Source organism: Oncorhynchus mykiss, chromosome 12 (genome assembly GCF_013265735.2).
Source record: "Oncorhynchus mykiss isolate Arlee chromosome 12, USDA_OmykA_1.1, whole genome shotgun sequence".
Classification (NCBI taxonomy): Eukaryota; Metazoa; Chordata; class Actinopteri; order Salmoniformes; family Salmonidae; genus Oncorhynchus; species Oncorhynchus mykiss.
This window is the reverse complement of record NC_048576.1, coordinates 8,040,794-8,064,672: the sequence shown is the minus strand read 5'-3', so window position 1 is coordinate 8,064,672 and position 23,879 is coordinate 8,040,794. Positions and strand designations below refer to the sequence as shown.

Sequence of the window (23,879 nt, the reverse complement as noted above, 5' to 3'; positions counted from 1 at the left end):
TAAAATCGGAATCATTTGGCAGATAAGAGGATTCATCTCTTCACACGTCTGAAAGCACACTTGTTTACTGACAGCCCAGCCATCTTTGAGTAGAACACAGAGAGTATGAGGGTTAGCATTCTGCTAAGACCCTAGACTGTTTGTCCTGAGAGTCGTCACTAGTCCCTCAGTCATTTTAAAACTGCACACGTTCAGTCTGGTAACAGAGATATGCATCAACCTCTTATTGCTTCACAATTTAGTCCAACTCTGCCAAAGACCGCCATAGATTAAACTATCTCGATTAGAATCAGTCTGAATGATTGTTTCAAAACGCATAATACAGGCTACAGCTAGCTAATGCTAACACGAAAGCGGTTTCAGCATCACGGAGCCTACAGCGGATAGATCTGAATGAAAGCCCTGAAATCCTCTATGTCTATGTGTGAGTCACTAGAATGTCAGATTATTTTTTAAATCCCAAACACTATTCTGCTCAGAGTCTTTACTTCACAGCTTTCCAGCCTCCAGATACTGTCCATACTTCACAGTGCTCTCTCTCATACTGTTTTATATGTGAGAGACTGCTGGGAACCCTAGGAAGATCTCTCAGTTCAGACAGTGATGATTGTGAAAGTGAGGTCTGACAGAACGTAGGTACTAACCGGTTCAGACAGTGATGATTGTGAAAGTGAGGTCTGACAGAACGTAGGTACTAACCGGTTCAGACAGTGATGATTGTGAAAGTGAGGTCTGACAGAACGTAGGTACTAACCGGTTCAGACAGTGATGATTGTGAAAGTGAGGTCTGACAGAACGTAGGTACTAACCGGTTCAGACAGTGATGATTGTGAAAGTGAGGTCTGACAGAACGTAGGTACTAACCGGTTAGGACCGTGATGATTGTGAAAGTGAGGTCTGACAGAACGTAGGTACTAACCGGTTCAGACAGTGATGATTGTGAAAGTGAGGTCTGACAGAACGTAGGTACTAACCGGTTCAGACAGTGATGATTGTGAAAGTGAGGTCTGACAGAACGTAGGTACTAACCGGTTCAGACAGTGATGATTGTGAAAGTGAGGTCTGACAGAACGTAGGTACTAACCGGTTCAGACAGTGATGATTGTGAAAGTGAGGTCTGACAGAACGTAGGTACTAACCGGTTAGGACCGTGATGATTGTGAAAGTGAGGTCTGACAGAACGTAGGTACTAACCGGTTCAGACAGTGATGATTGTGAAAGTGAGGTCTGACAGAACGTAGGTACTAACCGGTTCAGACAGTGATGATTGTGAAAGTGAGGTCTGACAGAACGTAGGTACTAACCGGTTCAGACAGTGATGATTGTGAAAGTGAGGTCTGACAGAACGTAGGTACTAACCGGTTCAGACAGTGATGATTGTGAAAGTGAGGTCTGACAGAACGTAGGTACTAACCGGTTCAGACAGTGATGATTGTGAAAGTGAGGTCTGACAGAACGTAGGTACTAACCGGTTCAGACAGTGATGATTGTGAAAGTGAGGTCTGACAGAACGTAGGTACTAACCGGTTCAGACAGTGATGATTGTGAAAGTGAGGTCTGACAGAACGTAGGTACTAACCGGTTCAGACAGTGATGATTGTGAAAGTGAGGTCTGACAGAACGTAGGTACTAACCGGTTGCTCTTAAAAATATACAAGTTGATATGCAAGGCCTGTCTAATGAGACATCTAAAGCGCAACGATCAGTCAGCTATTTTCTTTCGATAAAGTTCCAAAGCAGTCAAAACGCAAAGAAAATCTATAATTTTTTTCAAAATACACCAATCACTGAATTGCATCTGTAAACATCACAAAAAGAGAAAATATATGGATTGTTTGTAGATCAGTCCTCCACTGATAAGGTTCAGTCCGAGAAGTGTCTTCAGCTGAATAATAACAATGCACACCACCTAACATAGTGAGACTGGTTACATTACAATCAGTGCTAAAGGGAAGTGCTGCTTTAAGGACAGCTGCTCCTAGTCAGTGTCCGGTGCAGTGTGATTGAGTGCTTGTGGCTGTGCGTGGGATGGGTGCTGTTCTGTGCACGTCTGATCTTGTGCAGTTTTCCCGGGTCAGCCTGTGGTCAGACAGCGGTCACATGCAGTCGACCACGTTGCTGGAGCCCTGGCCCACGTCTCTGATCTGGCTGATGTGAGTGGAACAGACGGCCACTCCGGCTCCTGCCCGGCAGTGAGAGACAGACCCCACCAGCTCCCATCTGAGGAACACACCGTCAGACCAGCTGGTTATGTATTATAATAAAGTGTAACTCACCAGACTTAAAACTAAAAAATTATTAGACCCTCTTTAAGTAGAAAACAGTTGCTCATCTGTGCTAGAGCCTCGAGTATACCAGACCTGGGTGAAATACTTTGGTGTGCTTGTTTAAACTTACATAGTGCAACCTCTTCCTTGAACCTGAACAGTAACCCTGCTCTCTCTCTCTCTCTCTCTCTCTCTGTGTCTCACCTGTTCATACGGGGGTCGAAGGCCTCCACTGTGTTAAGATAAATGTTTCCGTTGTGGCCACCGACTGCGAACACTCGACCCATGACCGTGGCCACGCCCACTCCGCCTCGGGGCGTGGTCAGCTCAGAGACGTAGTTCCAGCGGCACAGACGGGGGTCCAAACGTTCCACGGAACTCAGCGGGGAGTTGTCATCAAAACCGCCTGACGGAAGATGGGTGGGGGGGTTCAGTAACACCTCGGTGGAGCCCTGACTAACAAACTATGAATGAGCCATTTCAGAGTTGAAGGCTTGTACACGTCGTGTCCCGAATAAAGTAAGTTGTGTACACACTGTAGGATAACGGCTCAATCAGTACAAGATGTGATATGAATAGCAAACCCGGTCAGTGAAGCAGCAGGCAATAAAGATCCACTCCTCTGCCCAGCGAGGTCAATGCTTATGGTAGACTGAGATAATCAGTAGCCTAACCTCCTCCACAAACACAGCCATGCTGACTCATTTCAACTAGGATTCAGCTAAGAGTCCGGCCAGAGCTGCGAAACAGACTCTACAAATTCAGCCGATAACATCACCCCACCCTTATAGATCACTTTTAAATCAGTAACCAACTTGACAAAGCATGACATTTTCTCTTTTCTGTCTCATGTTTACAAGCCAACCCTTTGTGTGTGAGAAGCATGTGACCCATGTTAAATAGCAGCCAGTAGAACGGGTGGTAAACACTGATAGGAAATACAACGTGACAGTGATCTGTGGTTGTCTCACCTCGTTCAGTTGTTACTGTAAGTCAATCACATCTTCTAAATCAGTGTTTCCCAAACCAGGTCCCGGGGACCCCAAGGAGTGCACGTTTTGGGTTTGGCTCCAGCACTACACAGCCGATTCAAATAATCATAATAATAATAATGTGCCCCCCCTTCCCCTCCCCCCCTTTTGGGTCCCCAGGACCTGGTTTGGGAAACACTGTTGTAAATGATTAGCATGTCAATTCAGTAGTACTGTGCTGTGTTCTTACCCACGACATAGAGGCACCCGTTCAGCTCACTGACTCCGTTCCCTGCTCGTCTCTGGCCCATCTCCCTGACCTCTGTCCACTTGTTGAGGTGGGGGTCAAACCTCTCCACACTGGACAGAGAGGCCACACCGTCGTTACCTCCCACAGCGTACACATGACTCTGACAGGACAGGACAGGACAGGAGAGGGTTAAGACAAGTGATTCTCAGTGCTTGAAGTGGAGTGAATTAGGTGCTGCTACTAGTGTTGGAACTAAGCCGATATATAAGAGAGGCTCAGCAATTCAAGAAGAACAACATTTGAGGTGTGTTCCTATTACCGACAGGAAAGGTCTGATGATTATTGCCCACGGACATGGTCGGACTTCAATCACACAAACAGCACAGGGAATAAAATCTCTTTACTGAATGGTATAAATGGTTGTAAAATACTCTTCTGTGAGGAGGGTAATGTCACCCGTCGAGTGTTAAAATTAAGTTTCTTCATTCACAGCCATTAAACTCTTAACTGATTTAATGTCTACCAATACAGTGCCCTCCTTTGAGAGACATTGGAAAACCTCCCTGGTCTTTGCAGGGGGGGTTTAAACCTCCCTGGTCTTTGCAGGGGGGGGGTTTAAACCTCCCTGGTCTTTGCAGGGGGGGGGTTAAACCACCCTGGTCTTTGCAGGGGGGGGGGGGGGGGGGGGGGGTTTAAATCTCCCTGGTCCCAGTGAGATTCCCAGAGTGAGTCCATGCAACTTATTATGTGACTTGTTAAGCAAATGTTTACTCCTGAACTTATCTAGGCTTGCCATAACAAGGGGGTTGAATACTTATTGACTCAAGACTTTTAAAACTTTACATTTTTTTAATACATTTGGAGAGAAAAAAATCTCAAAACATAAATCCACTTGGACATGGGTATTGTGTGCAGGCCTGTGACACATCTCAAATTCAGGCTATAACACACGGAAATGTGGAAAAAGTCAAGGGGTGTGAATACTTTCAGAAGGCTCTGTATAATACTGTATGTTCAGTGCAACCATGTAGCCATGCTGTTCCGCTGTTCTTACCCCTAAGGCCACAGAGCCCACCCCTCCTCTGGGTGTGTTCATGGACGCCACAGCAGTCCAGCGGTCGCTCTCGATATCGTATCTCTCCACGTCGTTGAAGCACGAGTTGTCATCTAGGCCTCCGATGGCGTAGATAGGACCTCCCAGAGCTGCCAGAGCTATGCCCCTTCTACACACGTACAAGACAGCATTGACAATAGGGCAGTATATCAGAGTGATTATAATTAGGGATCTTTATGGTCGGCTGAAAAACGACATTTCTTAAAACAAAACTCATATTAGAGAATTGCCTTCCCCACCGCCACCGCCCCAGACATGACATACCTCTTAGTGTTCATGGAAGCCTTCATCATCCACTTGTTGGTGAGAGGATCAAACATCTCCATGTTGCCCAGGTGTTCACTACCATCATGCCCCCCTACTGCATACACTTTACCTGAGGACACCAGAGCAACGTTAGGACTACGAGACCATAGACAACTCACTACCTGACATATACTAAATATGGTCAACTCCACAACTTTTTTACAGTTTTAATTCTACACATTTTGCCATGGGTGCGGAGAGAAAAATGTGCAGTTTTAGAAGTAACTGTCCGGTGAAAATATCACTTTTAAAAAGTTATTCCGTTAGCTCATACCCAAATAATGTTGTGGACTCATTTTATACTTGTATTTGTGACCAAAGCATAAATTGGAGAAGAAAAAAATAATGTCTCAAAAAATTATTTATATTTCCTCATTGATTATGATGTCATATTCCTGAGGAGGATGAGCTGGCCAATAAGCAGTCTACTCGTACTCATATGTTTTGTTGTTGGTGTGTGCGTACCCTTGTTGTTGGGGTACGCAAACACACACACACACACACTTCAAAACACAGAAAAGCTTATTTTTAACAGAATTAATTAACATTTTTTTGTCAGGAAAACTATTTCACTCATATTGTAAGTAATTATAGGTCATATTTCATAGAAATCTGGAAACACTGGACACATTGTGCCATGGCTTATGCTGTGTTCTTATGGTTTCCGAGTGACTCAAGCATATCAAAATCAAATGGGGACACCATGCCATTTTGGGATTTGTTTTTATTTTCCCTGTCTAGTTATTATTCTGGTGGTTGTTAGTTCACAAAGCTCATCTTATTTTATTTTCTACATACTTTATATCTGGTTTTAGTCATTTAAGTTTACACTGAAAACGTTTTACCATCCTGGGAGAAAATAAATCTATATATTTTTTTAGTAGTGCCCACAATTTATGAATGAATATAGTGGAAACAATGCTGGAAGACAACGGAATTAATAATGGCAAATAAGTCTGGCTGCACAGTCGCTTGGCAAACATACTGTAAATTGAGAAATCATGTGACTAAACTGAACAAAAAGAAGAAACTGTGCTATGAAACAGAGAAATTATATAAAAAATTATAGTAAAAAGCTTTGGAGCACCTTAAAATGACATTTTGGGGAAAATGGTGTCCATCATTCATTGAATCAGATGGCTCACTCATCACAAAACCCACTGATATTGCCAACTACTAGCAAGATTGGCTTCCGTAAAGTGAGTGTGGAAGAGGTGAAAAACGTATTGTTGTCTATAAACAATGACAAGTCACCTGGGTCTGGCAACTTGGATGGAAAATTACTGAGGATGATAGTGGACAATATTGCCACTCCTATTTGCAATCTCTACAATCTAAGCCTACAGGAAACTCATTAGGCTACCCAAAAATAGCAAAGCACCCTTTACTGGCTCTAACAGCTGACCAAATCAGCCCGTTACAAACACTTAGTAAACTTTTGGAAAATAATTGTTAGACCAGATACAATGCTATTTCACAGAAAAAAAAAAAATGCTTCAGATTTTCTGCACACTTATAGGGTTGGGCATTCAACATGTACGGCACTTACACAAATGACTGATGATAGAGAATTTGATAATAACAAAACAGCTCCCACAATGTTTTTAAGACTTCAGTGGAGCTTTTGAAATGATCGATCATAATCTGCCGCTTGAAAAACCTGTGTTATGACTTTACATCCCCCGCTATATTGTGGATTGAGAGTTACCTGTCTAACAGAACACATAGGGTGTTCTTTAAATGGAAGCCTCTCCAACATAATCCAGGTAGAGTCTGGCATTCCCCAGGGCAGTTGTCTAGGCCCCTTTTCAATCTTTACTAATGACCTGGCACTGGCTCTGAGTAATGCCAGTGTGTCTACGCATGCTGATGACTTAACCCTATACACGTCAGCTTCCACAGCGACAGTAATCACTGTAACAAAGAGCTGCAGTCAGTTGCAGAATGGGTGGCAAGAAATACGTTAGTCCTAAATATATTTCTAAAACTAAAAGCATTGCATTTTGGGACAAATCATTCCCTAAACCTCAACTAAATCTTGTAATGAATAATGTAGAAACTGAACAAGTTGAGGAGACTAAACTGCTTGGAGTAACCCTGCATTGTAAACTATTATGGTCAAAACATATTGATACAACAGTAGCTAAGATGGGGAGAAGTCTGTCTGTAATAAAGTGCTGCTCTACCTTCTTAACAACACTATCAACAAGGCAGGTCCTACAGGCCCTAGGTTTGTCACACCTGGACTACTGTTCAGCAGCGTGGTCAGGTGCCACAAAGAGGGAATTAGTCAAATTAAAATTAGCCCTGAACAGGGCAGCACGTCTGACCCTTAAAATGTACATGGAGAGCTAACATGAATGTCAATCTCTTCCATCTCAAAGTAGAGGATTGACTTCATCACTACTGTAGTATGAAGTATTGGCATGTTGAATGCACCGAGCTGTCTGTTTAAACTACTAGCACACAGCTCAGACACCCATGCATACCCCACAAGACATGCCACAAAAGGTCTCTTCACAGTTACCAAGTTTAGAACAAACTATGGGAGGTGCACAGTAGTACATAGAGCCATGACTACATGGAACTCTATTCCACAGTACTACATAGAGCCATGACTACATGGAACTCTATTCCACAGTACTACATAGAGCCATGACTACATGGAACTCTATTCCACAGTAGTACATAGAGCCATGACTACATGGAACTCTATTCCACAGTACTACATAGAGCCATGACTACATGGAACTCTATTCCACAGTACTACATAGAGCCATGACTACATGGAACTCTATTCCACAGTACTACATAGAGCCATGACTACACGGAACTCTATTCCACAGTACTACATAGAGCCATGACTACACGGAACTCTATTCCACAGTACTACATAGAGCCATGACTACACGGAACTCTATTCCACAGTACTACATAGAGCCATGACTACACGGAGTTCTATTCCACAGTACTACATAGAGCCATGACTACACGGAGTTCTATTCCACAGTACTACATAGAGCCATGACTACACGGAGTTCTATTCCACAGTACTACATAGAGCCATGACTACATGGAACTCTATTCCACAGTACTACATAGAGCCATGACTACATGGAACTCTATTCCACAGTACTACATAGAGCCATGACTACACGGAACTCTATTCCACAGTACTACATAGAGCCATGACTACACGGAACTCTATTCCACAGTACTACATAGAGCCATGACTACACGGAACTCTATTCCACAGTACTACATAGAGCCATGACTACACGGAGTTCTATTCCACAGTACTACATAGAGCCATGACTACACGGAGTTCTATTCCACAGTACTACATAGAGCCATGACTACATGGAACTCTATTCCACAGTACTACATAGAGTCATGACTACACGGAGATCTATTCCACATCAAGTAACTCAACCAAGCAGTAAAATCTGATAAAAAAATATTTTAAAAAACAGATAGAAATACACCTTGTGGAACAGCGTGACTGAAGAGACAAATGCATTTACACATGATAATATACGCACTATACTAGGGCTGTCCACGACAAGGGCTGTCTCCCCCCCCCCCCAAAAAAAAAATCTTTGTAGACCAAGTCATCTGTTCCAAACGATTGGTCGACATTTTAAAACGTGTATTTTTCCATTATATAGGTGTTGAATAAAATCTAAATGTTTGAATAAATCAACTATATGTAGGCTACTGAGCTTGTCTGATGCTTTAAGCACCGTGATTAAAAAGGAAGACACACAAATGACTAAAGAGGGAGCCAGAGATCAATATGGCCTTACAGATCAATGTAGTCTAACCAGAAGAAGACAACCTGTTCCAGACCCTCCTCCCGTTGCTGCAGGCTTTCGTAGCAGCCATTACGCTCCTGAAGTTGCCGGTAATAGGCTACACCCGCGGTCTGCAACATTTTTTCCATGTGGAGTGCCAAGTTATCCTACCATTTTTACTGATCCGAGTGCCCGTTATGATTTTCAAATGCACATTTTCATGGATCAGATTCATTTAAATTTATAATAAAAAGTCTTCATATCTCAAAATTAAACGTTATGTGGTGAATCAAAATAATACAAAATCTAAAAGTAACTTCTATTGCGTAAAAATAGCCGACATGAAGCCATCAAAATAAAAACATTGCATCCTGCAGGTTGAAAATATCCAGGAAAAAAATAAATATCCTAGAAATCACATTGGCTACACATGGCCTGTCTACAAGGAACTTGAAACTATTAACTTAGTCTGGCCCAGTGCCAGAAAACGTGCAACATTTCCTTCCCTCAGAGTTTCCTGCAAAAATGATGTCCAGACAGACACAGCTGTGGGCTATTTGCACAAGGGATAAGAAGTAATCAGGTAGGCCTATTTTTTTTAACGTTTTCACCAAATCAGAGCATGACATTTTTTCCCCTTTCATGCCAAGTGGTTATCGATATGGAGAGAGCAGGAAAGACTTTTCAAATTGACAATATTTCCACATCATGGTTTTTACATCCATTGAGAAAGACTGACTTTGTTTACTTGCTGTTGGAGGTGAAGAAAAAATGACTTTGAGAAGCTCCACAGTGATGGTGAGTTAAGCCAATCAGAAACAGTATCAGATCCCCAAGTGGGCAGATGTATAAATCAGGTGATCTGTAAGCCTACATTCAAGCACAGACCAGGTATCCCAGGTAGCCTAGGCCAGGTAGCCTAGGCCAGGTTCTATGCGTAATCAGGGGCGTGTCCTTACCCCACATTGACAGGAGCGACACAAACAAAAGACAATGAATAAATTGACAACTTGTAAATTGAATAAAATTAACCCAAACTTTTTTCTCACAAGTGTATCCTAGGTTGTGCGCTCTGCAGGAAACGTGTCCAATCAGACAATGACAACGGTATGACTGTAATAACAACATACTGAATGCATTAACAGGAATTACCGTAGCAAAAAAATTATGGGATCCAATTATGGGATCCAATGACAACGGTATGACTGTAATAACAACATACTGAATGCATTAACAGGAATTACCGTAGCAAAAAAATTATGGGATCCATAATAAACCCCAGGAAGAGTAGCTGCTGCCTTGGCAGGAACAAAATGGGGATCCATAATAAACCCCAGGAAGAGTAGCTGCTGCCTTGGCAGGAACAAAATGGGGATCCATAATAAACCCCAGGAAGAGTAGCTGCTGCCTTGGCTGCCTAACCACACGGCCCTCCTAACCACACGGCCCCCCTAACCACACGGACCCCCTAACCACACGGCCCCCCTAACCACACGGCCCCCCTAACCACACGGCCCTCCTAACCACACGGCCCCCCTAACCACACAGATTCTTACCTTGTCAGAGCACACATTCATTCAGGTTACAGACCATGTAACTAGGGAGTGCAACAATATCCATAGCCTAGTTATTGGGTTCGTAACATAAACATTTCTTATTGTTATGATTTTTTTATTTTTTATTTTACCTTTATTTAACTAGGCAAGTCAGTTAAGAACAAATTATTATTTTCAATGACGGCCTAGGAACTGTGGGTTAACTGCCTGTTCAGGGGCAGAACGACAGATTTTCACCTTGTCAGCTCGGGGGTTTGAACTTGCAACCTTTCGGGTACTAGTCCAATGCTCTAACCACTAGGCTACCCTGCCGCCCCATGGCGGAGTAGCCTAGATGGCTGCTCTCTCAACACACATCTATTCTCTATCCTTAATCTGCAAAGCATTCAGTGAGTACAGGGGGAAAAACAGCACCTAAGACCAGTTTTGGAGTTCTGGCTCTCTATCCATTTTCTATTCCCCCCCCCTTCCCTCCCCATCCTCCACCTCTCTCTTGCCCTCCCTCCATCTCTCACCTCCTACAGAGATGACTCCAACATGTCGTCTCCTACTGTTCATCTCAGGTCCAAAGAACCAGCTGTTCTTGCTGATGGAGTAACACTCGATGCTGCGGAACGGGTCACCAGAACCACCCCGCCCACCCACACAGAACAACACACCTGAAGACGAGGCAAAGGTCAGGGGTTAGAAGGTATGACTTAAAAAAATATGTTTTATTTTTTAAACACCACACACTGCAATGCCAAGCTCAACACATGAATATCCACCCTGAGGAATCAATCAACGATTTAGGGTTTAGTTATTTGTCAGGCACGTAAATATATAACATTAAGATTGTTCTGCAATGTCCTCAACACTTTCACATAGCTGATTGACGATTAGTTGGACAAGCTGCCAGTCTGTTACCTGCAGTGTGTTTCCTAGGCGTTGTTCTGACTGAATACTCAAAGTCCGGGACCACCTTGTTGCTGAGATGCAGGTGATAGTTCCTGGCCTCATCCAGCAGATCTCTGCAGCTCAGGTTCCCTCTGATCATCTCCTCTTTGGCCACCGTGGCCGTCAGGAAGTCTACTGGGAGCAAGGGGAGACGCACCTACAGGAGGTATGGATACACAGCACACAGTCAACACACGCAGCACACAGCCAACACACGCAGCACACAGCCAACACACGGTGCACACAGCCAACACACGGTGCACACATCCAACACACGGTGCACACAGCCAACACACGGTGCACACAGCCAACACACACTGCACACAGCCAACACACACTGCACACAGCCAACACACACTGCACACAGCCAACACATTCAACACATTCAAGACAGTCAACAGGGGGTCATAAACGTTACCACAGAAGCATCTGTCCTGCAGGGCAGAAACACAAACACAAACACTACACACACACAGTGTCAAACACCACACACACACACAGTGTCAAACACTACACACACACACACACACACACACACAGTGTCAAACACTACACACACACACAGTGTCAAACACCACACACACACACACACAGTGTCAAACACCACACACACACACACACACACAGTGTCAAACACTACACACACACACACAGTGTCAAACACACACACACACAGTGTCAAACACTACACACACACAGTGTCAAACACTACACACACACACACTGTCAAACACTACACACACACACAGTGTCAAACACTACACACAGTGTCAAACACTACACACAGTGTCAAACACTACACACACACACACAGTGTCAAACACTACACACAGTGTCAAACACTACACACACACACACAGTGTCAAACACTACACACACACAGTGTCAAACACTACACACACAGTGTCAATCACTACACACACACACAGTGTCAAACACTACACACACACACAGTGTCAAACACTACACACACACACAGTCAAACACTACACACACACAGTGTCAATCACTACACACAGTGTCAAACACTACACACACACACAGTGTCAAACACTACACACACACACACACAGTGTCAAACACTACACACACACACACACAGTGTCAAACACTACACACACAGTGTCAAACACTACACACACACAGTGTCAAACACTACACACACAAACACCGTGTCAACCACCACACACACAAACACCGTGTCAACCACCACACACACACACAGTGTCAAACACTACACACACACAGTGTCAAACACTACACACATCTACAACTAAGTATTGATGAGGAAAATGTTCCACAAACACAACACACTACACACAGCACCTACAAGCCTGTGACTAAGGCTGCGTTTACACAGGCAGTTCAGGCTGCGTTTACACAGGCAGTTCAGGCTGCGTTTACACAGGCAGTTCAATGGTTTTCACTACATGGTCTTATGACCAATCAGAAGTGTACAAATCTAATGCAATTGGACAAAAGACCCAACTAGTGGAGAGAAAAATAAATAAATATTAGAATTGGGCTGCCTGTGTAAACGCAGTCTTTCAGACCTACCTGAGTCATGATCTGCTGCAGCCAGGCCTCGTGGTGTTGAGGGTTATTCTTCAACCACTTGACAGCAGCGGTGTACACCTGAGTCTCAGAGTGAATGTTCAGATCACTGGAGGACAACAGGGTTCTCAGGTGAGGAGGCGACACGCACGGGAAGTCCTCGCAGTCCACCACTTCCCGGAAGTGCTCGCAAGCGTAGCGATCTGCCATGTCCATCAGGTCGACGCGGTTGTGGCTCTCGGCAAAGGTGCGGACAGCCAGGCAGTTGGAGGGGTGGAAGTGGGCCTTCATGTACTCACAGCAGGCTCTGGCTACCAACTCTACCTGCAGTATACAGGCTGCGTAGAGGAGGGGCTGTACGTTGTCCACTGTCAGGGTCAGACGGGAGGAGTAGGCGAAACGCACCAGGTCGTGGATGGCGTCGCCGTCAAAGTCCTTGATCTCAATCAGGTCCTGTTTGGCCTCGGACATCTCGGACAGGAACATGGCCCTGAAGTAAGGGATGACACAAGCCAGCACCAGCTTGTGGCATGGTATCAGCCTGCTGCCAACCTTAACACAGGGAGAGAAAAGGAGAGAGAGAGAGAGAGAGTTAATGCAAGCTCACACGTTATTCATTCCCTGAACTATTCAGTCCATAAAAAGTTTTGTTGGTTAATTTGTGTCTTTAAAAAATATATATATATATTATAGGCTTAACTGGTTCCCACCAAACTTCACAAAAACAGACATAAGTTTTTGCCTTGGAGACAAATAGAATTAGGAATTAGAATACCAGAATGGACATGAACCTTCTTATGATGGGATAAAGGGCAGCCATTTTGGTCAGGGAGTGGGTCAACCATGGTTTGCCAGCGCTTTGATAAGATAGTGTAAAATGATGAATTTTGAATCATTTTTCTGCCCTGTATGTTTGTTAGCCAGACTGTTTTAGAGGAATGATTCCCAAAATGATTGAAATTAAAATGGCAATATTCCATTGAAAAAAAATGCAGTCGATCCACAGTCATACACTGGCTGACGTCAGTTGATGATAAGGACTTAGACAGCTGTAAATGCAAGTACTACGAACATTTTATCATAATAGTACTCACAGCTTTCCAAGAAAACTAAAAAAGTAGACATTTACATATTTTACAGGCTATAAACCCAAATAAACTGTATTTATAATTATGACTATTTTAAGTTGACAATAATTATTACACAATTTATGATATCACATGCCTTACTTTTATTTTCCTGCATAAGTCAAATCCGGATTAAGCCTCTACTGCCATTGGCTACGTGCCGCTGGGGCAGCAGGTAGCCTAGTGGTTAGAGCATTGGGCCAGTAACCGAAAGCTGGATCGAATGCCCGAGCTGACAAGGTAAAAATCTGTCGTTCTGCCCCTGAACAAGGCAGTTGACCCACTGTTCCTAGGCCGTAATTGAAAATAAGAATTTGCTCTTAACTTGCCTAGTTAAATAATGGTAAAATAAAAATGTTTTGATACAAATTCTAATTAGACTGGTTTGGATTTCTCCCAGACCAATATGGCTGCAATTTTCATTCCATTCTGGAACTTTGAGTGTTAATGACAGCTCAGCCCCTCTAGTAATTTAATAGCATCTCTATGCTTTACCCATTGTTTGGCATACCCATTTCACAAATAGCTAGTAGCCAAAGAGCTAGTGACTGAGCATTGTGAACACTATAAAACCCCACTCTGCCCGTCCCTCACGTCTATGTCCAGACCTACCTTCAGTGTGACATCACAGAGCTCCCCCACTTCGTAGAACTGCCTCAGGGAGTCGTGGAAGTCCTTCCATGCCTCATAGGCCTCAAAGACAAAGGATCCGTCGGGCTCAGAGTCTCCATCGGGCCTGGTGGTGGTGGTGGTGCTCTGACGGTTCTCCTTCTTCTGCTTGGCATGCTCCGGCACCATGTCGCCTGGAGCCATCACAGTCTACAGGGAGTCAGACCTGGGAGGAGGGAGAGAGGGGCAAGATGAAGGGTAGAAAATTCAGAGAGCTTGTTAGAAGGAAAGGGGGAGGGGGGAGGGGGGGTTAGCCTTGTCCTGTACATTTATAGCCAACCAAATGTTCCCAGTCAGTGGAAAAAAGAGGTCAAGCTAATTCTCACAAGAGGCTAAATGTATGATGACACGGTTGGGAGTAAAGAGCTGTAGACTGGAGACGCCATTGAGCTCCTGTGTGAGGTGTCTCTCTCTCTCTCTCGCTGTCAAACTGATATGGCACAGGCCTATAAAACAGAGCATCGCTAAGCACATTTCCACCCACATTCGACAGATTATGTGGCTTCTCTGGTGAGCTTTCTGCTGCTGAATAGACTCCCTGAGACCATGTGGCCATAGACTCCAACGCCCCCTCGTCACTATTCTTAAGGACAGAAGACATTTTGCAGAGATAATGTGGCCAAACGCTCCACCGCCCCCTCGTCACTATTCTTAAGGACAGAAGACATCTATTGTAGGGGTGTAACATTCACCATTACACAACCATTACACAACCATTACACAACGGTCCTAGTCTCCATTATGGCTCTAATCTGATAGTGGGGTAGTAGATGCCTAGTCTCCATTATGGCTCTAATCTGATAGAGGAATTGGGGTGGTAGATGCCTAGTCTCCATTATGGCTCTAATCTGATAGAGGAATTGGGGTGGTAGATGCCTAGTCTCCTTTATGGCTCTAATCTGATAGTGGGGTGGTAGATGCCTAGTCTCCTTTATGGCTCTAATCTGATAGTGGGGTGGTAGATGCCTAGTCTCCTTTATGGCTCTAATCTGATAGTGGGGTGGTAGATGCCTAGTCTCCTTTATGGCTCAGATCAGGTACCATAGTACCATTAGAGCCATAGTATACACTTTAGACATGCATCATTCACACAAACACCCAGCTCAGACGGGCCCAGCTCAGAGAGGCCCAGCTCAGAGAGGCCCAGCTCAGAGAGGCCCAGCTCAGAGTGGCCCAGCTCAGAGGGGCCCAGCTCAGAGGGGCCCAGCTCAGAGTGGCCCAGCTCAGAGGGGCCCAGCACAGAGAGGCCCAGCTCAGAGAGGCCCAGCTCAGAGAGGCCCAGCTCAGAGTGGCCCAGCTCAGAGTGGCCCAGCTCAGAGGGGCCCAGCTCAGAGTGGCCCAGCTCAGAGGGGCCCAGCTCAGAGAGGCCCAGCTCAGAGAGGCCCAGCTCAGAGTGGCCCAGCTCAGACGGGCCCAGCTCAGAGAGGCCCAGCTCAGAGAGGCCCAGCTCAGAGTGGCCCAGCTCAGAGTGGCCCAGCTCAGAGTGGCCCAGCTCAGAGAGGCCCATCACAGAGAGGCCCAGCTCAGACGGGCCCAGCTCAGACGGGCCCAGCTCAGACGGGTCCAGCTCAGACGGGCCCAGCTCAGACGGGCCCAGCTCAGACGGGTCCAGCTCAGACGGGCCCAGCTCAGACGGGCCCAGCTCAGACGGGCCCAGCTCAGACGGGCCCAGCTCAGAGGGGCCCAGCTCAGAGGGGCCCAGCTCAGACGGGCCCAGCTCAGACGGGCCCAGCTCAGACGGGCCCAGCTCAGACGGGCCCAGCTCAGAGAGGCCCAGCTCAGAGAGGCTCAGCTCAGACGGGCCCAGCTCAGACGGGCCCAGCTCAGACGGGCCCAGCTCAGAGAGGCCCAGCTCAGAGAGGCCCAGCTCAGACGGGCCCAGCTCAGAGAGGCCCAGCTCAGAGGGGCCCAGCTCAGAGAGGCCCAGCTCAGAGGGGCCCAGCTCAGAGAGGCCCAGCTCAGAGAGGCCCAGCTATTGAACGCCATTAGCAGCAGATTTTAATTTAGAATGGAACATGAATGTTGATGCAACAAATGTTTAGTGCATTTTGTTCACTAATTAAATCAAACCTAATTGTTTCAAACCAAAACATAGCATTCCTGTATAGTATCAGAACCCGTGCATCTACACTGAGCAAAAATATAAACGCAACATGTAAAGTGTTGGTCCCGTGTTTCATGAACTGAAATAATGATCGTAAAAATGTTCCAAACATCAAAGATTATTTCTCAAAAATGTTGTGCACAAATGTGTTTACATCCCCTGTTAGTGAGCATTTCTCCTCCAAATGGTGATCACACCAGATATTGACTGGTTCTGATCCACGCCCCTACTTTCATTTTTTCCCCATTTTTTTTAAAACGGCATATCTACAGATGCATATCTGTATTCCCAGGCATGTGAAATCCATAGACTAGGGCCTAATAGATTTATTTAAATTGACTGATTTCCTTATATGAACAGTAACTCAGTAAAAACGTTTAAATTGGTGCATTTATATTTTTGTTCAGTATAGATACGTATTGAATCGTCTTGAAAGACAATATGGAAGAATACAGAGCAGTCATTCCCTCAGCAAGGCAACGAAACAAACAAAATGTCAGTCTAGAGAAAGTGGAGTCGCAATTCAACGGCCCAGACATGAGACGTACGTGGTAGAGTCTACAAACAATCACGGACTACAAAAGGAAAACGAGCCACATCACGGACAGCGACGTCCTTCTTCCAGACAAGCTAAACACCTTCTTTGCCCGCTTTGAGGATAATACAGTGCCACCGATGCGGCCTGCTACCAAGGACTGTGGGCTCTCCTTCTCCGATAGCCGACATGAGTACGACATTTAAACGTGTTAACCCTCGCAAGACTGCCGGCCCAGACAGCATACCTAGCTGTGTCCTGGGGCCCCACAAGGGTGAATGCTCAGCCCCCTCCTGTACTCCCTGTTCACTCATGACTTTGTGGCCATGCACGCCTCCAACTCGATCATCAAGTTTGTGACATTGGGTGCTGTAGGTGTCCTAGAGGGCAGGTAGTTTGCCCCCGGTGATGCGTTGTGCAGACCTCACTACCCTCTGGAGAGCCCTGCGGTTGAGGGTGGTGCAGTCTTTTGTTGATTTTATATATCAACATTCCAACCTCATTTAGCATGATCTATTCAATTATGGCATAATTCTACTGTTTGTATTAATTTATATTTTGAAGGCTAACCACAAAGTCCACTATTGTGGCTAATCCTTATGGTGGCTAGCTTCAGATAGATGGGTCATACCACCATTAATCAAATAAGAACGGTCTTATAAATGAGGGTTATTTTAGATGACAACTAGCGCTATATAGCTAGCTAACTATAGCTACTGAAACAGATGTCGTTTTGCTATGTTTTGGGGAAGAACATTGTTTGCATCCATGAGCTAGCTTTTTTTTAACGACCAGCACTGTAGGTGCGCGAGACAACTTTACCAGCATCATAGCACTGTGTTATGAAATACGAGTGATGGTGTAATCCATGTTTAATAACTACGTAAAAAATGTATGAAAGCGTTAAATTATTATGTGACGTGCAGCCATTTTCAGTTCCTGATTGGTCAACAAGCTTATTTGACACGCCAAATAGTGTTATTTGACGTCTCTTTTTTGACATGCAAAGACCCAAACGGCGTTCCATAGAAATTCTGGTTGAGAATGAAACGACTGAACAATGAAACAGCACAGCAAGTAAGTGAAAGAAATAGGTTTTGATGATGTTTTACTGGTAATGGGGACATATGTAAATGCCAACTAAATACATTTTTGGTCAGTGTGGTGTGTGTGTAACCTTTATTTAACTAGGCAAGTCAGTTAAGAACATATTCTTATTTACAATGACGGCCTACCCCCGGCAAAAACCCGGACGACGCTGGGCCAATTGTGCACCACCCTATGGGACTCCCAATAACGGCCGGATGTGATACAGCCTGGATTCGAACCAGGGACTGTAGTGACACCTCTTGCACTGAGATGCAGTGCCTTAGACCGCTGCGTCAACTATTTAACTGTACGAGAATGCTTAAAAGGCCGCAAATTTTTTTTATATTGATTATCGGTATCGGGTTTTTTGGCAAGGAAAATATTGGATATCGGTATTCTAATATATAGTATTAGTATACATTAAATTAACTGCCTGCATTTGGACATGGAGCAATTAGTGCCTGTAGCAGGGTTTATGGACAACAGGCATGTAGAAGGTGCTACAATGTAGCCAATGTTGACATTCTAAATAGCATGCTAGACAACCAACAATGTAAATTACACTTGGCTAACTTAGGGACGATTGCTATGCTAACCAGTATTTGGCAACTAGCTAACCAACCATCTGTTCCATGCTTATGTTTTCAACCAAATAAGTGACACAAGCTAGCTGATGAGAGTTTTCATCTGTATTCATCTGTCTACATACCACCACAGACCGATGCAGGCACTAAAACTGCACTCAATGAGCTGTATACCTCCATAGGCAAACAGGAAAACGCTCATCCAGAGGCGGCGCTCCTAGTGGCCAGGGACTTAAATGCAGGGAAACAAATCAGTTTTACCTCATTTCTATCAGCATGTTAAATTTGCAACCAGAGGGAAAAAAATTCTAGACCTCCTTAACTCCACACAGAGACGGGTACAAAGCTCTCCCTCACCCTCCATTTGGCAAATCTGACCATAATTAGATCCTCCTGACTCCTGCTTACAAGCTAAAATTAAAGCGGGAAGCACAAGTGAATCGGTCTATAAAAAAGTGGTCAGATGAAGCAGACGCTAAACTACAGGACTGTTTTGCTAGCACAGACTGGAATATGTTCCAGGATTCTTCCGATGGCATTGAGGAGTACACCACATCGGAGCCGGTGCAGTACGATTCGATCTTAGTCCTGTATTGACGCTTTGCCTGTTTGATGGTTCTTCTGACGCCATAGTGGGATTTCTTATAAGCTTCTGGGTTAGAGTCCCGCTCCTTGAAAGCGGCAGCTCTACCTTTTAGCTCAGTGTGGATGTTGCCTGTAATCCATGGCTTCTGTTTGGGGTACGTACGTACTAGAGGTCGACCGAGTAATCGGCATGGCTGATTGTTATGAAAACTTGAAATCGGTAATCTGCATATTTGGACGCCGATTACATTGCACTCCACGAGGAGTCTGCGTGGCAGGCTGACCACCTGTTACGCAACTGCAGCAAGGAGCCAAGTTAAGTTGCTAGCTAGCATAAAACTTATCTTATAAAAAAAAACAATCAATCTTAACATAATCACTAGTAAACTACACATGGTTGATGATATTACTAGCTTGTCCTGCATGGCATATAATCAATTTCGGTGCCTGTTATTTTATAATTGAATCATAGCCTACTTCGCCAAACGGGTGGTGATTTAACCAGCGCTTTCGCGAAAGAAAAAAACACTTATTGCACCAATGTACCTAACCATAGGCATTGATGTTTTTCTTAAAATCAACACACAAGTATATATTTTTAAACCTGCATATTTCGTTAAAAAAAAATTTTTTAAAAAAGAAATTCATGTTAGCAGGCAATATTAACTAGGGAAATTGTGCCACTTCTCTTGCGTTCTCTGCAAGCAGAGTCAGGGTATATGCAGCATTTTGGGCCACCTGGCTCATTGCGAACTGTGTGAAGACCATTTCTTCCTAACAAAGGCCATAAATAATTTGCCAGAATATTACATAATTATGACATAACATTGAAGGTTGTGCATTGTAACAGCAATATTTAGACTTATGGATGCCACCCTTTTGATAAAATACGGAACGGTTCCGTATTTCACTAAAATAATAAAACGTTTTGTTTTTCGAAATGATAGTTTCCGAGTTTGACCACATTAATGACCTAAGGCTCCTATTTCTGTGTTTATTATATTATAATTAAGTCTATGATTTGATAGAGCAGTCTGACTGAGCGGTGGTAGGCAGTAGCAGGCTCATAAGCATTCATTCAAACAGCACTTTCGTGTGTTTTGCCAGCAGCTCTTCGCTGTGCTTCAGGCATTGCGCTGTTTATGACTTCAAGCCTATCAACTCCCGAGATTAGGGTGGCAATACTATAGTGCCTATAAGAACATCCAATAGTCAAAGGTATATGAAATACAAATGGTAGAGAGAGAAATAGTCCTATAATTCCTACAATAACTACAACCTAAAACTTCTTAACTGGGAATATTGAAGACTCATGTTAAAAGGAACCACCAGCTTTCATATGTTCTCATGTTCTGAGCAAGGAACTTAAACGTTAGCTTTTTTACATGGCACATATTGCACTTTTACTTTCTTCTCCAACACTTTGTTTTTGCATTATTTAAACCAAATTGAACATGTTTAATTATTTATTTGAGGCTAAATTGATTTTATTGATGTATTATATTAAGTTAAAATAAGTGTTCATTCAGTATTGTTGTAATTGGCATTATTACAAATAAATAAATTCAAATTGGCCGATTAATCGGTATTGGCTTTTTTGGTCCTCCAATAAATCGGTTTCAAGCAGACGACCATAGTCCCTGTGCCCAAGAACACGAAGGTAACCTGCCTAAATGACTACCGACCCGTAGCAGTCACGTCTGTAACCATGAAATGCTTTGAAAGGCTGGTCATGGTTCACATCAACACCATTATACCAGAAAACCTAGACCCACTCCAATTTGCATACCGCACCAACAGCTCCACAGATGACGCAATCTCTATTGCACTCCACACTGCCCTTTCTCACCTGGACAAAGGGAACGCCTAAGTGAGAATGCTATTCATTGACTACAGCTCAGCGTTCAACACCATAGCGCCCTCAATGCTCATCACTAAGCTAAGGATCCTGGGACTAAACACCTCCCTCTGCAACTGGATCCTGGACTTCCTGACGGGCCGCCCCCAGGCGGTAAGGGTAGGTAACAACACATTCGCCACGCTGATCCTCAACACGGGGGCCCCTCAGGGGTGCGTGCTCAGTGTCCTCCTGTACTCCCTGTTCACTCATGACTGCACAGCCAGGTGTAACGGATGTGAACGGCTAGCTTAGTTAGCGGTGCGCGCTAAATAGCGTTTCAATCGGTGACGTCACTTGCTCTGAGACCTTGAAGTAGTGGTTCCCCTTGCTCTGCAAGGGCCGCAGCTTTTGTGCTTTGTGGGAGCGATGCTTCGTGGGTGACTGTTGTTGATGTGTGCAGAGGGTCCCTGGTTCGCGCCCGGGCATGGGCGAGGGGACGGTCTAAACTTATACTGTTACACAGGCACAACTCCAACACCACCATTAAGTCTGCTGATGACAACAGTGGTAGGCCTGAATCTCCAACAACAATGAGACAGCCTATAGGGAGGTCGTCAGAGACCTGACCATGTGGTGCAAGGACAACAACCTCTAACTCAAAGTGATGAAGACAAAGGAGATGATTGTGGACTAGAGGAAAAGGAGGACCGAGCACACCCCCATTCTGATTGACGAGGCTGTAGTGGAGCAGGTTGAGAGCTTCAACTTCCTTGGCGTCCACATCACCAACAAACAAACAAACAAACAAACATGGTCCAAGCACGTCATGAAGAGGGCACAACAAAACCTACTCCCCCTCAGGAGTCTGAAAATATTTGGCATGGGTCCTCAAAGGTTTTACAGCTGCACCATCGAGCATCCTGACGGGTTGCATCACTGCCTGGTATGGCAACTGCTCAGCCTCCAACCGCAAGGCACTACAGAGGGTTGCGGTGTCAGAGGAAGGCGCTAAAAATTGTCAAAGACTCCAGCCACCCTAGTTATAAACTGTTCTCTCTGCTACCGCACAGCAAGCAGTACCAGAGCGCCAATTCTAGGTCCAAGAGGCTTCTAATCAGCTTTTACCCCCCAAGCCACTCCTGGACAGCTAATCAAATAGCTCCCCAGACTATTTGCATTGCCGCCCACCCCTACGCTGCTGCTACTCTGTTATTATCTATGCGTAGTTAAGAACTCTATACCTACATGTACATATCACCTCGACACCGGTACCCCCTGAATATAGCCGCACTATTGTTATTTACTGCTGCTCTTTAATTATTTGTTATTCTCATCTCTTCCTTTTTTTCGTATTTTCTTAACTGCATTGTTGGTTAAGGGCTTGTAAGTACGCATTTCACTGTAACGTCTATACGGGTTGTATTCGGCGCATGTGACAAATACAATTTGATTTAATGTATGGTTGTTATGCTAGCTCACTTGCTAATGATGCTAATGACTGTTAGCTGGGTAAATAGCTAGCTAGAGCTAGCGGTATTCATAAGTCTCTCATATCTTTGCGATATTATAACTTAGAGTATAAGTGTCGGTAGGAGTATGAACAATCATAAGTAATAGCTTTACTGGTGTAGTTAAATGTTTTGCTAGTTAAACAAGCAATCTGTTCAAATTCATTGGTTAGCAAGAAGCTAACGAACGTTAACAAGCTAAGCTGAAAATTAGCTACTAACGTTACTCATGAACTCATGCAAGATGTTGGAGGAAACGAATTACTGTTACCCTCGCTGTACATTTACTACATGGAACACGTTGAGCCAATCTACATGAGACAAATGTATTTTTCTGTTACCTCATATTGTAAAAATTCAATCCCACTTTCATTTACAGGCACAGAAATGAAACCATTCGACTCGCTCTGGACGATATGGTGCGTGCGCAGACATCAATTCGGGACGTTTCTTGATATCAGGAAATAACCATTGGTCCCTGCCATTGGTCAGTTCCGGTGTTATGAGACTAATGTTCTCTCGACACTGATTATTTGTTTTTATTTCATCTTTATTTAACCAGGTAGGCCAGTTGAGAACAAGTTCACATTTTCAACTGTGACCTGGCCAAGATAAAGCAAAGCAGTTCGACACAAACAACAACAAAGTTACACATAGAATAAACAAATATACAGTCAATGATACAATATAAAAAAAATAGTATATCTACAGTTTACATAGCAAGTTAGGATAATTAACTAACAAAAAAAAGTTAGGATAACTATCGTGGTTAGGAGAATAGGGTTAAGGTTAGGCGTAGCTACAGTTTTCCCCGGGCGAAAGAAACGGCCACGGACTAATGGCGAGTATCAATGGGTGTAAATTCATATCAAGAAACGCCGATAACAGAAAACGACCCTAATTGCGGTCTGCAATTACACACTTCTCGCTCTGGCACAGATGGTGCAATTTCTTTGTCTTTTATATTATAATGGCGGTCCGCAAACAAACGGTTCAGGTGCATGCCCCCACCTACTGTGCTGGATTGTGCGATCATTATGGTTTGCCAAATTCTGTACTGCACATTTTGTATATATATACATATATATAA

At 44.3% G+C, this 23,879-nt stretch overlaps 1 protein-coding gene across 1 annotated transcript; it reads right to left on the bottom strand.

Moving 5' to 3' along the window:
- Positions 1 to 667: 667 nt before the first annotated feature.
- LOC110536911 (kelch-like protein 8) lies at positions 668 to 23,286 on the bottom strand. The gene is made up of 10 exons (XM_036936808.1): positions 23,131 to 23,286; positions 14,488 to 14,710; positions 12,752 to 13,300; positions 11,165 to 11,351; positions 10,774 to 10,917; positions 4,867 to 4,978; positions 4,543 to 4,711; positions 3,489 to 3,648; positions 2,472 to 2,673; positions 668 to 2,220 (listed from the first exon to the last, which is right to left on the bottom strand). The coding sequence occupies exons 2-10, from the start codon at positions 14,686 to 14,688 to the stop codon at positions 2,097 to 2,099; spliced, it is 1,848 nt and encodes a 615-aa protein (XP_036792703.1). The 5' UTR covers positions 14,689 to 14,710; positions 23,131 to 23,286; the 3' UTR covers positions 668 to 2,096.
- Between the last annotated feature and the right edge of the window lie 593 nt (positions 23,287 to 23,879).